General features: G+C 43.6%; 1 protein-coding gene across 1 annotated transcript in view; it reads left to right on the top strand.

Annotated features, from left to right (window-relative positions):
* LOC121552111 (opsin-5-like) overlaps positions 1–13,151 on the top strand; it is a 52,763-nt gene that overhangs the window by 32,022 nt on the left and 7,590 nt on the right. Inside the window, exon 2 of the mRNA XM_041864843.2 lies at positions 2,340–2,633. Within this exon, the coding sequence (XP_041720777.1) occupies positions 2,340–2,633 (294 nt within the window). The remainder of the gene's footprint in view (positions 1–2,339; positions 2,634–13,151) is intronic.

Genomic DNA, 13,151 nt, shown 5'->3' on the forward strand with positions numbered 1-13,151 from the left:
GTTTCATCAGACCAGAGAATCTTGTTTCTCATTGTCTGAGCGTCCTTTAGGTGCCTTCTGGCAAACTCCAAGTGAGCTGTCATTTGCCTTTTACTGAGGAGTGGCTTCCGTCTGGCCACTCTACCATAAAGGCCTGATTGGTGGAGTGTTTGTCCTTCTGGAAGGTTCTCCTATCTCCACAGAGGAACTCTGGAGTTCTGTCAGAGTGATCATTGGGTTCTTGGTCACCTCCCTGACCAAGGTCCTTGTCCCCTGATTGCTCAGTTTGGCCGGGTGGCCAGCTCGAGGAAGAGTCTTGATGGTTCCACACTTTCCATTTAAGAATGCTGGAGGCCACTGTGTTCTTGGGGACCTTCAATGCTGCAGAAATGTTTTGGTACCCTTCCCCAGATCTGTGCCTCGACATAGTCTTGTTTCGGAGCTCTACAGACAATTCCTTCGACCTCATGGCTTGGTTTTTGCTCTGACATGCACTGTCAACTGTGGGACCTTATATAGACAGGTGTGTGCCTTTCCAAATCATGTCCAATCAATTGAATTTACCACAGGTGGACTCCAGTCAAGTTGTAGAAACATCTCAAGGATGAACAATGGAAACAGGATGCACCTGAGCTCAATTTCGAGTCTCATAGCAAAGTGTCTGAATACTTATGTAAATAAGGTATTTCTGTTTTTTATTTTGAATACATTTTCACAAATTTCTAAAAACCTATTTTCGCTTTGTCATTATGGGGTGTTGTGTGTAGATTGATGAGATTATTTTTTATTTATTTTTTCATTTTAGAATAAGGCTGTAACGTAACAAAATGTGGAAAAGTCAAGGGGTCTGACTACTTTCCGAATGCACTGTATGTGATCGTATATAAATGTAAGCAAGGTTTGAAATGATTATGTTTTAGTCAAATATTTGTTGAGCTATTTGCAGTCTACAAATGATTAGGAATTATGTTCCGGCCACCTGACCATCCACTCAAGAAAGAATCGTCCCGTGGCTGAATCTATTTGATGATCCCTGCACTAGATTATCGCCAGCTGATGTCTCGTTAAACCATTAATACACGCTAAATTCACCCGCACAGCTGATCTCAATTGCAACCATTATTGGTCACCTCATTACCGTTCCCGAAAATATGATATCGGTGTTACCTTAGTCCTGCTTGCAACCAACGTTTTTCAAGATATGTTCGCCCTCTGGTTGGTATTGTCATCGGATCAACTTAGTCCTTTTTGAACAGACTAAGGGTGATCTATCTATTTGACAAGCACAAGATAAATAAAGTATTTCCTAGTTTACCATGGCAAATCTACCGTCAATTTACCCGACACTCTGTATGAATGGAAACTAATTTTGGTGTAGCCAGCCTACTGTTATTATTTATGATTAAACTCATTTTTGACAGTTGATTCATAGCCTTCGGTTTGCTAGATAATATATTCTGTAGATCAAAAAATCATGGGCTGTGTTGTTTACATGTTTTGGGGGTTTTAAAATCAGAGTCGCTCTCTTTCATGCGCCATTGCGCTCCATTCCGTAGGCTACCTCACTACTAAATTTCATCTAGTCTTTAAGCATGATATTATAGGCCTATATGTGCAATTAGTTTTGATAGGCTATAGTAGGCTATAGTTTAGGTGTGGCCTACTGTACGGCTGCATTTCGAATACACTTCATTCTTGTATGTTGTAGTGGAGACCAATATCTATCTTGTGTTATTAAGATATATAAAACAATGTTTGTTGATGTGAATGGATGCATTTCAGATACAATTTTGTACATTTGAATGTTGCAGTAATAGGACCTATATTCCTACAGTAGCAGTAGGACATTTATTAACATTCTGTCTGTTGCTTTTAGCGTTCGAGCGAGCGAGAGAGGGAGGATGTTTTTGATAGCTGGCACTGCTCTGAATGACTTGACTGCTCCGCATGGAGAGAAAGGGAACTGCTGGTTTTCAGTGAACGTATCTAAATCACAAGGCTCATTTGAATTTCCTGATGCGGAGGATAAAAAAATGAATGACAAAATAGTGATCAAATAAACATCCGACATCTGTACCATGACAAATACTGCAAATATGGATTCATAGGATCCACTCACCCGTGTGATGCTGCTATTGTCTACTCTGGGACGCCACTATCTGGCCATGCTAGAGAGGACAGAACAGCAGCACTTTCTATTCTACTTCTGCCCCCTCTTCCCCTTCTCTCTCTTTCTTCCAGCTTGATTGGTTAATTGATTGCTAGATTAGTTTACTAATCCTTGCTCTCCCAGCTTTCTTGATTGATTCATTGATTGACTGACTGACTTATTTATTGCTCTCTTTCGTTCTCCCATCCAGCGGTGCTGTCAGTCCTGGGTAATGCTGCGGTCCTGCTGACCTCAGCACTGCGGCCGACTCACCTCAAGGCCCCGGAGCTACTGACAGTCAACCTGGCTGTAACAGACATTGGCATGGCTCTCAGCATGTACCCCCTGTCCATCGCCTCACTCTTCAACCACACCTGGCTCGGAGGGGACACCTCCTGCCTCTACTATGGCCTGATGGGGATGATCTTCAGCACGGCCAGCATCATGACCCTGGCTGTCATGGGTCTGGTACGATACCTGGTGACAGGAAACCCACCCAAAACAGGTATGGCGGTGAGTCCCTCAATTGAGCACAGTTTTCCTTTTTTATGCAAGCTGGGTTGAAGAAGTGCCTGTAGTGTTTGCCCCCAAAGATGATAATGTCCATGTTTTAGTTCAGTTCATTTGAAGAAGAAGAAGAAGAAGAAGAAGAAGAAGAAGAAGAAGAAGAAGAAGAAGAAGAAGAAGAAGAACCCCCAGAGACACATTTTTGATTGATAAAATATTATGTTTGGCTAGCAGGTTCACTCCACACCCCTGGTTTCCATGTAGGTCTAAATCAAACATTACTAAACCCAGAAGGCACTTCTGTCCTTGAGGACCGAGGCTCTAAGCCCCTGATTTAGGATCCGCAGGCTTTCTTTTCACTTTTTTATATATTATATTTTATACCCCAGGACCTTTATACCAGGCAGTGTCTGAGAAAGGCCCAGAAAATGATTTGCCTAGTCACTTTACCCATACATTTATGTACATATCTCCCTCAATTACCATGTATCCCTTCACATTGATATGGTATTTGTACTCCTTGTATGTAACTTCATTCTTGTGTGTTTTATTTTCCAGGTGTTTATTTCTTCTTTTCATATTTAACTCTGCATCACTGTAATGTCTACACCTGTTGTATTCGGTGCATGTGACAAATATACAGTACCAGTCAAAAGTTTGGACACACCTACTCATTCAAGTGTTTTTCTTTATTTTTTACTATTTTCTACATTGTAGAATATAAGTGACGACATCAAAACGATGAAATAACACATAAGTAATCATGTAGTAACCAAAAATGTGTTAAACAGAGATTCTTCAAATAGCCACCCTTTGCCTTGATGACAGCTTTAAACACTCTTGGCATTCTCTCAACCAGCTTCACCTGGAATCCTTTTCCAACAGTCTTGAAGGAGTTCCCACATATGCTTAGCAATTGTTGGCTGCTTTTCCTTCACTCTGCTGTCCGACTCATCGCAAACCATCTCAATTGGGTTGAGGTCGGGGAATTGTGGAGGCCAGGTCATCTGATGCAGCACTCCATCACTCTCCTTCTTGGTAAAATAGCCCTTACACAGCCTGGAGGTGTGTTGGGTCATTGTCCTGTTGAAAAACAAATGATAGTCCTGCTAATCCCAAACCAGATGGGATGGCTTATCGCTGCAGAATGCTGTGGTAACCATGTTGGTTAAGTGTGCCTTGAATTCTAAATAAATCACAGACCGTGTCACCAGCAAAGCACCCCCACACCATAACACCTCCTCCTCCATGCTTTACGGTGGGAACTACACATACGGAGATCATCCGTTCACCCACACCATGTGATATGATGTTTTTATGGTATAATGATGTCATGCCATAGTGTTGTGAGGACAGAGGAAGAGTTAAGAGATGAGTGGTTTGGGGCCATGAAGTCTACATTCCATTATGTCAAGGTAGATTAGTGATGGTTAGGGTAGTGTGAGTGATGGACAGGATGTAGTGACCTGAGGGCAAAGGGTAATAACAACAGAGACAGGGAGGCCTATGATGGTTTCCAGATGTATGTGAAAGGAATGAGAACCAAAGGCTATATAAGATAGAGAGTCTTCTTTGTTAACTTAGTTCAACTGACGAAGGGCAAAGCCATGTCCGTTTGTTAGATGAACCCACGAGCTCGTGATTCAATAAATACTTAGTATGAAATCTCCACAAAGTGTCTAAGTATATCCTTGCATCCTTGATTATTTGATACCTGAGAAACTCATCATAACACCATGTCTCACAAAGACACGGCGGTTGGAACCCAAAATCTCCAATTTGGACTCCAGACCAAAGGACAATTTTCCAACGGTCTAATGTCCATTGCTTGTGTTTCTTGGCCCAAGCATGTCTCTTCTTCTTATTGGTGTCCTTTAGTAGTGGTTTCTTTGCAGCAATTCGACCATTAAGGTCTGGTTCACACAGTCCCCTCTGAACAGTTGATGTTGAGATGTGTCTGTGACTTGAACTCTGTGAAGCATTTATTTGGGCTGCAATTTCTGAGGCTGGTAACTCTAATGAACTTATCCTCTGCAGCAGAGGTAACTCTGGGTCTTCCATTCCTGTGGTGGTCCTCATGAGAGCCAGTTTCATCATAGCGCTTGATGGTTTTTGCGACTGCACTTGAAGAAACTTACATGGAGTTTCTCTTTGCTTACTTGAGCTGTTCATGCCATAATATCGACTTGGTGTTTTACCAAATAGGGCTATCTTCTGTATACCCCCCCTACCTTGTCACAACACAAGAAGGAAAGAAATTCCACAAATTAACTTTAAAGAAGGCACACCTGTTAATTGAAATGCATTCCAGGTGACTACCTCATAAAGCTGGTTGAGAGAATGCCAAGAGTGTGCAAAGCTGTCATCAAGGCAAAGGGTGGCTATTTGAAGAATCTCAAATATAACATATATTTTGATTTGTTTAACACTTTTTTTGGTTACTACATGATTCCATATGTGTTATTTCATAGTTTTGATGTCTTCACTATTATTACTTTCATGCTAAAACAGGAAAGGGCCTTCCCCAAACTGTTGCCACAAATTTGGAAGCACAGAATCGTCTAGAATGTCATTGTATGCTGTAGCATTCAGATTTCCCTTCACTGGAACTAAGGGACCTAGCCCGAACCATGAAAAACAGCCCGAGACCATTATTCCTCCTCCACCAAAATGTACAGTTGGCACTAAGCATTAGGGCAAGTAGCGTTCTCCTGCCATTCGCCAAACCCAAATTCGGACTGCCAGATGGTGAAGCAAGCTTCACACCACTCCAGGCGACTCTTGGCATTGCGCATGGTGATCTTAGGCTTGTGTGTGGCTGCTCGGCCATGGAAACCCATTTCATGAAGCTCCCGACGAACAGTTATTGTGGTTGCTTCCAGAGGCATTTTGGAACTCGGTAGTGAGTGTTGCAACCAAGGACAGACGATTTTTACGCGCTACGCGCTTTAGCACTCAGCGGTCCCGTTCTGTGAACTTGTGTGGTCTACCACTTCGCGGCTGAGCCGTTGTTGATCCTAGACATTTCCACTTCACAATAACAGCACTTACAGTTGACCGGGGCAGCTTTAGCAGGGCATTAATTTGACGAACTGATATGGAGAACAACAAAAACAAGCAAAAATGGCCCCAGGTTAATTCACCTCGGTCGATCTACAAACACATAGCCTTTTAGCAATACAGGGGGGAAATACGAGAAATGATTCACAGTGACATGTAGCATCAGCGACTGTTCAGTCAGTTGTAGCGATGAATTGCATAAAATCGTCAACTCTTTACATAGATACAATGGGGAAAAAAAGTATTTAGTCAGCCACCAATTGTGCAAGTTCTCCCACTTAAAAAGATGAGAGAGGCCTGTAATTTTCATCATAGGTACACGTCAACTATGACAGACAATATGAGAAAAAAAAATCCAGGAAATCACATTGTAGGATTTCTAATGAATTTATTTGCAAATTATGGTGGAAAATAAGTATTTGGTCAATAACAAAAGTTTCTCAATACTTTGTTATATACCCTTTGTTGGCAATGACACAGGTCAAACGTTTTCTGTAAGTCTTCACAAGGTTTTCACACACTGTTGCTGGTATTTTGGCCAATTCCTCCATGCAGATCTCCTCTAGAGCAGTGATGTTTTGGGGCTGTCGCTGGGCAACACGGACTTTCAACTCCCTCCAAAGATTTTCTATGGGGTTGAGATCTGAGACTAGCTAGGCCACTCCAGGACCTTGAAATGCTTCTTACGAAGCCACTCCTTCGTTGCCCGGGCGGTGTGTTTGGGATCATTGTCATGCTGAAAGACCCAGCCACGTTTCATCTTCAATGCCCTTGCTGATGGAAGGAGGTTTTCACTCAAAATCTCACAATACAGGACCCCATTCATTCTTTCCTTTACACAGATCGGTCGTCCTGGTCCCTTTGCAGAAAACAGCCCCAAAGCATGATGTTTCCACCCCCCATGCTTCACAGTAGGTATGGTGTTCTTTGGATGCAACTCAGCATTCTTTGTCCTCCAAACACGACGAGTTGAGTTTTTACCAAAAAGTTATATTTTGGTTTCATCTGACCATATGACATTCTCCCAATCCTCTTCTGAATCATCCAAATGCACTCTAGCAAACTTCAGACGGGCCTGGACATGTACTGGCTTAAGCAGGGGGGCACGTCTGGCACTGCAGGATTGAGTCCCTGGCGGCGTAGTGTGTTACTGATGGTAGGCTTTGTTACTTTGGTCCCAGCTCTCTGCAGGTAATTCACTAGGTCCCCCGTGTGGTTCTGGGATTTTTGCTCACCGTTCTTGTGATCATTTTGACCCCACGGGGTGAGATCTTTGCGTGGAGCCCCAGATCGAGGGAGATTATCAGTGGTCTTGTATGTCTTCCATTTCCTAATAATTACTCCCACAGTTGATTTCTTCAAACCAAGCTGCTTACCTATTGCAGATTCAGTCTTCCCAGCCTGGTGCAGGTCTACAATTTTGTTTCTGGTGTCCTTTGACAGCTCTTGGGTCTTGGCCATAGTGGAGTTTGGAGTGTGACTGTTTGAGGTTGTGGACAGGTGTCTTTTATACTGATAACAAGTTCAAACAGGTGCCATTAATACAGGTAACGAGTGGAGGACAGAGGAGCCTCTTAAAGAAGTTACAGGTCTGTGAGAGCCAGAAATCTTGCTTGTTTGTAGGTGACCAAATACTTATTTTCCACCATAATTTGCAAATAAATTCATAAAAAATCCTACAATGTGATTTTCTGGAAAAGAAAATCTCAATTTGTCTGTCATAGTTGACGTGTACCTATGATGAAAATTACAGGCCTCTCTCATCTTTTTAAGTGGGAGAACTTGCACAATTGGTGGCTGACTAAATACTTTTTTTCCCCACTGTATCTATTTTCTCAAATCACATAACGTTCATATTTGTATTCCTAGGCATTAGTAATCAAGCTCCACACAAACAGACATCAATGGAGCACACAGATGATCGTATTATCACATTCACATGAATTATTAGAATATTACTCATGATTCTATATTAATATCAGTGATGTAGTGATAAAAAAACGTGGGTAATGGGTAAACTATAAACTCCAATGGGTGATCGAGATAAGAAGAACAACCACCGATATAAACAAAAACGTTAGGAATTTTGGGAACTGTATTGTTAGCATTTTTATGTATTTTAATGTAGGCCTATAGGTCATGTGGAGATGTTCATATTGAAACATATCTTATTTTTTTTAGTTCCTAACAGGGAACCCCACATGACCTACTTGAGCCGACTCCGAGATGGGGTAGTTCGTTTCACGTCTCAAGCCCTCGGCCTATGTCGCGAGAGGGAGGAGTTAGCCGTTTGAGAGAGTGGTGAATTATTGTTTTTATTATTTTCAAATTAGAACAAATGACAGAGTTCCGGACATCGGTGTCCTCATATGTAGTTGCAGCCCTGCTGCCGCTGATCAGACCTACGGTAATAAAATACTTTACCAAACGCAACCAGGTCCAGCAACAAGCTAGCCTACATCATCAGCTGTCCACTTTGATTTATGTATTCAGAGAAAAGCATATACAGATGAAGTCGGAAGATTACATACACTTAGGTTGGAGTCATTAAAACTCGTTTTACAACCACTCCACAAATTTCTTGTTAGCAAACTATAGTTTTGGTAAGTCGGTTAGGACATCTACTTTGTGCATGACACAAGTAATATTTCCAAAAATTGTTTACAGACAGATTATTTCACTTATAATTCACTGTATCACAATTCCAGTGGGTCAGAAGTTTACATCAAGTTGACTGTGCCTTTAAACAGCTTGGAAAATTCCAGAAAAGGATGTCATGGGTTTAGAAGCTTCTGATAGGCTAATTGACATCATTTGAGTCAATTGGAGGTATACCTGTGGATGTATTTCAAGGCCTACAATCAAACTCAGTGCCTCTTTGCTTGACATCATGGGGAAATCAAAATAAATCAGCCAAGACCTCAGAAAAAAATTTGTAGACCTCCACAAGTCTGGTTCATCCTTGGGAGCAATTTCCAAATGCCTGAAGGTACCACGTTCATCTGTACAAACAATAGTACGCAAGTATAAACACCATGGGACCACTCAGCTGTCATACAGCTCAGGAAGGAGACGCGTTCTGTCTCCTAGAGATGAACGTACTTTGTTGCGAAAAGTGCAAATCAATCCCAGAACAACAGCAAAGGACCTTGTGAAGATGCTGGAGGAAACAGGTACAAAATTATCTATATCCACAGTAAAACAAGTCCTATATCGACATAACCTGAAAGGCTGCTCAGCAAGGAAGAAGCCACTGCTCCAAAACCGCCATAAAAAAGCCAGACTACTGTTTGCAACTGCACATGGGGACAAAGATCATACCCTTTGGAGAAATATCCTCTGGTCTGATGAAACAAAAATAGAACTGTTTGGCCATAATGACCATCGTTATGTTTGGAGGAAAAAGGGGATGCTTGCAAGCAGAAGAACACCATCCCAACCGTGAAGCACGGGGGTGGCAGCATCATGCTGTGGGGGTGCTTTGCTGCAGGAGGGACTGGTGCACTTTACAAAGTAGATGGCATCATGAGGAAGGAAAATTATGTGGATATATTGAAGAAACATCTCAAGACATCAGTCAGGAAGTTAAAGCTTGGTCGCAAATGGGTCTTCCAAATGGACAATGACCCCAAGCATACTTCCAAAGTTGTGGCAAAATGGCTTAAGGACAACAAAGTCAAGGTATTGGAGTGGCCATCACAAAGCCCTGACCTCAATCCTATAGAAAATGTATGGGCAGACCTGAAAAAGCGTTTGCAAGCAAGGAGGCCTACAAACCTGACTCAGTTACACCAGCTCTGTCAGGAGGAATGGGCTAAAATTCACCCAACTTATTGTGGGAAGCTTGTGGAAGGCTACCCGACACGTTTGACCCACGTTAAACAATTTAAAGGCAATGCTACCAAATACTAATTGAGTGAATGTAAACTTCTGACCCACTGGGAATGTGATGAAAGAAATAAAAGCTGAAATAAATAATTCTCTCTACTATTATTCTGACATTTCACATTTTTCAAATAAAGTGGTGATCCTAACTGACCTAAGACAGAGAGTTTTTACTAGGATTAAATGTCAGGAATTGTGAAAAACTGAGTTTAAATGTATTTGGCTAAGGTGTATGTAAACTTCTGACTTCAACTGTATATACTGTACAGTGGCAAACCATGTCTATTGTACCTAGGCCTTCAGTGGGAAAATTAAATCTTCCAACATGTTGTACCAAACTCAAAACTCAAGAAAAAGAACAGAAACATAGCATTGCTCAATGCGCCCAACTGAATCTAACAGGCCTGAGGCTGAGCCATAGTTCAGGCAATCACTCACTCATACAGAGACAGCACCCGCACGGATAATTCTACCAGCAACAACAACCACACTGCTTACACAACCTAACGCCATCACTATCACACTATCACCAAGTGTGACATGCTTGTGATGCTGAAAGGACAGTGACCGTAATACCAACACACCCCAAGTAGGGGAGAACACTTGTTGTAACACACATAGGGCTGATGGAAAGACAGCAGTCACACACAGCATGATGTTAAAGAATAAGCAGCCCATTCACTCAGCCATAATAAGCCAGTAGGTCCCAATCGTAAGAATACAAAAACACAACCATTAGGCTAAGCATTTCCCAATCGAAATGTATAACTATCACTTCCCATTGCAAACATATTTTTCAAGTTCAGCACACAAAATAACCAGTGATCTAAAAGTTTAACTGCAACAATGTTTCACACACATAATGCATTATTTTCAGAGATAGCTAGTTAACAACAGCAAGTGAGCTGCAATAAATAAATAAAACACAGTTCCATTTACTAGATGATGATCATTAAAAGGGCACCCACCTGCATTTGTATTACTGATTGTGATTAATCTTCAATCCTCTTAAATAATATACAATTAATAATCTTCTAACTCATGATATATGTCTGGCTGGCTATTAGCTTATATTTTAGTATATGTGGCTAGCTAGAGTCTTGACTACCGGTGTTGCTGCTGCCCTGACACACATGTGCAACTCCTAACTGTAGAAGGGATGGAGTTGTGTCAGAGGGTAGTAGATGCAGCTGCTCCTCTCTATGTCTTTCTGCCTCACTCTGCTATTAGCCAACCAGACCAAATATTGACGATTATGTAAATCAAGTTTTATGCTGCAGGGGGTGGAGGGTGTCGAACCTGACGACGTCACAATGACTTGTGGGCAGTGTGTTCAGAACAACAACGACAAAAACGGTGTACAAAAAAATATAATTACAGCGGGGAGAACAAGTATTTGATACACTGCTGATTTTGCAGGTTTTCCTACTTACAAAGCATGTAGAGGTCTGTAATTTTTATCATAGGTACACTTCAACTGTGAGAGATGGAATCTAAAACAAAAATCCAGAAAATCACATTGTATGATTTTTAAGTAATTAATTTGCATTTTATTGCATGACATACCAACCAGTAAGAATTCCAGCTCTCACAGACCTGTTAGTTTTCTTTAAGAAGCCCTCCTGTTCTCCACTCATTACCTGTATAAAAGACACCTGTCCACACACTCAATCAAACAGACTCCAACCTCTCCACAATGGCCAAGACCAGAGAGCTGTGTAAGGACATCAGGGATAAAATTGTAGACCTGCACAAGGCTGGGATGGGCTACAGGACAATAGGCAAGCAGCTTGGTGAGAAGGCAACAACTGTTGGCGCAAGTATTAGAAAATGGAAGAAGTTCAATATGACGGTCAATCACCCTCGGTCTGGGGCTCCATGCAAGATCTCACCTCGTGGGGCATCAATGATCATGAGGAAGGTGAGGGATCAGCCCAGAACTACACGGCAGGACCTGGTCATTGACCTAAAGAGAGCTGGGACCACAGTCTCAAAGAAAACCATTAGTAACACACTACGCCGTCATTGATTAAAATCCTGCAGCGCACGCAAGGTCCCCCTGCTCAAGCCAGCGCATGTCCAGGCCCATCTGAAGTTTGCCAATGACCATCTGGATGATCCAGAGGAGGAATGGGAGAAGGTCATGTGGTCTGATGAGACAAAAATATAGCTTTTTGGTCTAAACTCCACTCACCGTGTTTGGAGGAGGAAGAAGGATGAGTACAACCCCAAGAACACCATCCCAACCGTGAAGCATGGAGGTGGAAACATCATTCTTTGGGGATGCTTTTCTGCAAAGGGGACAGGACGACCGCACCGTATTGAGGGGAGGATGGATAGGGCCATGTATCACGAGATCTTGGCCAACAACCTCCTTCCCTCAGTAAGAGCATTGAAGATGGGTCGTGGCTGGGTCTTCCAGCATGACAACGACCCGAAACACACAGCCAGGGCAACTAAGGAGTGGCTCCGTAAGAAGCATCTCAAGGTCCTGGAGTGGCCTAGCCAGTCTCCAGACCTGAACCCAATAGAAAATCTTTGGAGGGAGCTGAAAGTCCTTATTGCCCAGCGACAGCCCCGAAACCTGAAGGATCTGGAGAAGGTCTGTATGTAGGAGTGGGCCAAAATCCCTGCTGCAGTTTGTGCAAACCTGGTCAAGACCTACAGGAAATGTATGATCTCTGTAATTGCAAACAAAGGTTTCTGTACCAAATATTTGTCACGATCGTCTACCAAAGATGAGGACCAAGGCGCAGCGTTGCAGGCAAACATACTCTTTAATTCGAGACACGATCAAAACCACAAACGATGCGTGACAGTTCACGGTCGAACATAAACAGACTTGAAACAAGATTCCACAACATTTGTGGGAAAATAGCCTCTATAAATATGGCTCCCAATCAGAGACAACCCGCCACAGCTGACACTCGTTGCCTCTGATTGGGAACCACTCTGGCCAACACAGAAATACAACATATAGACTATCCACACCCTGGCTCAACATATAGAGTCCCAGAGCCAGGGTGTGACAGTACCCCCCCCCCTAAAGGCGCGGACTGCGACCGCGCCTAAACGTCACACAAACCGGGGGGGGGCGGGGTGGGCATTCCTCCTCGGAGGCGGTTCCGGCTCCGGGCTTGACCACCACCCTTCCACCATCCCCCCGTGGCGCCCCTGGTCCGGTCTGGCCCCGCTGGCTGGAGCTGGACCGGACATCGTTGAAGCGGACCGCTTAGGCTCCGGTGTGGAGCAGCTGACCGGTACCTTACCAGGCGCCGGTGACCCAGGCACGGGTTGTGCGGGACTGACGACGCGCACCCCTGGCTTGGTGCGTGGAGTAGGAACGGGCCAGACCGGGCTGACGATGCGCACCCCTGGCTTGGTGCGTGGAGTAGGAACGGGCCGGACCGGGCTGACGATGCGCACCCCTGGCTTGGTGCGTGGAGTAGGAACGGGCCGGACCGGGCTGACGATGCGCACCCCTGGCTTGGTGCGTGGAGTAGGAACGGGCCGGACCGGGCTGACGATGCGCACCCCTGGCTTGGTGCGTGGAGTAGGAACGGGCCGGACC

The sequence above is a fragment of the Coregonus clupeaformis genome, chromosome 36 (assembly GCF_020615455.1).
Source record: "Coregonus clupeaformis isolate EN_2021a chromosome 36, ASM2061545v1, whole genome shotgun sequence".
In the NCBI taxonomy this organism is placed as follows: Eukaryota; Metazoa; Chordata; class Actinopteri; order Salmoniformes; family Salmonidae; genus Coregonus; species Coregonus clupeaformis.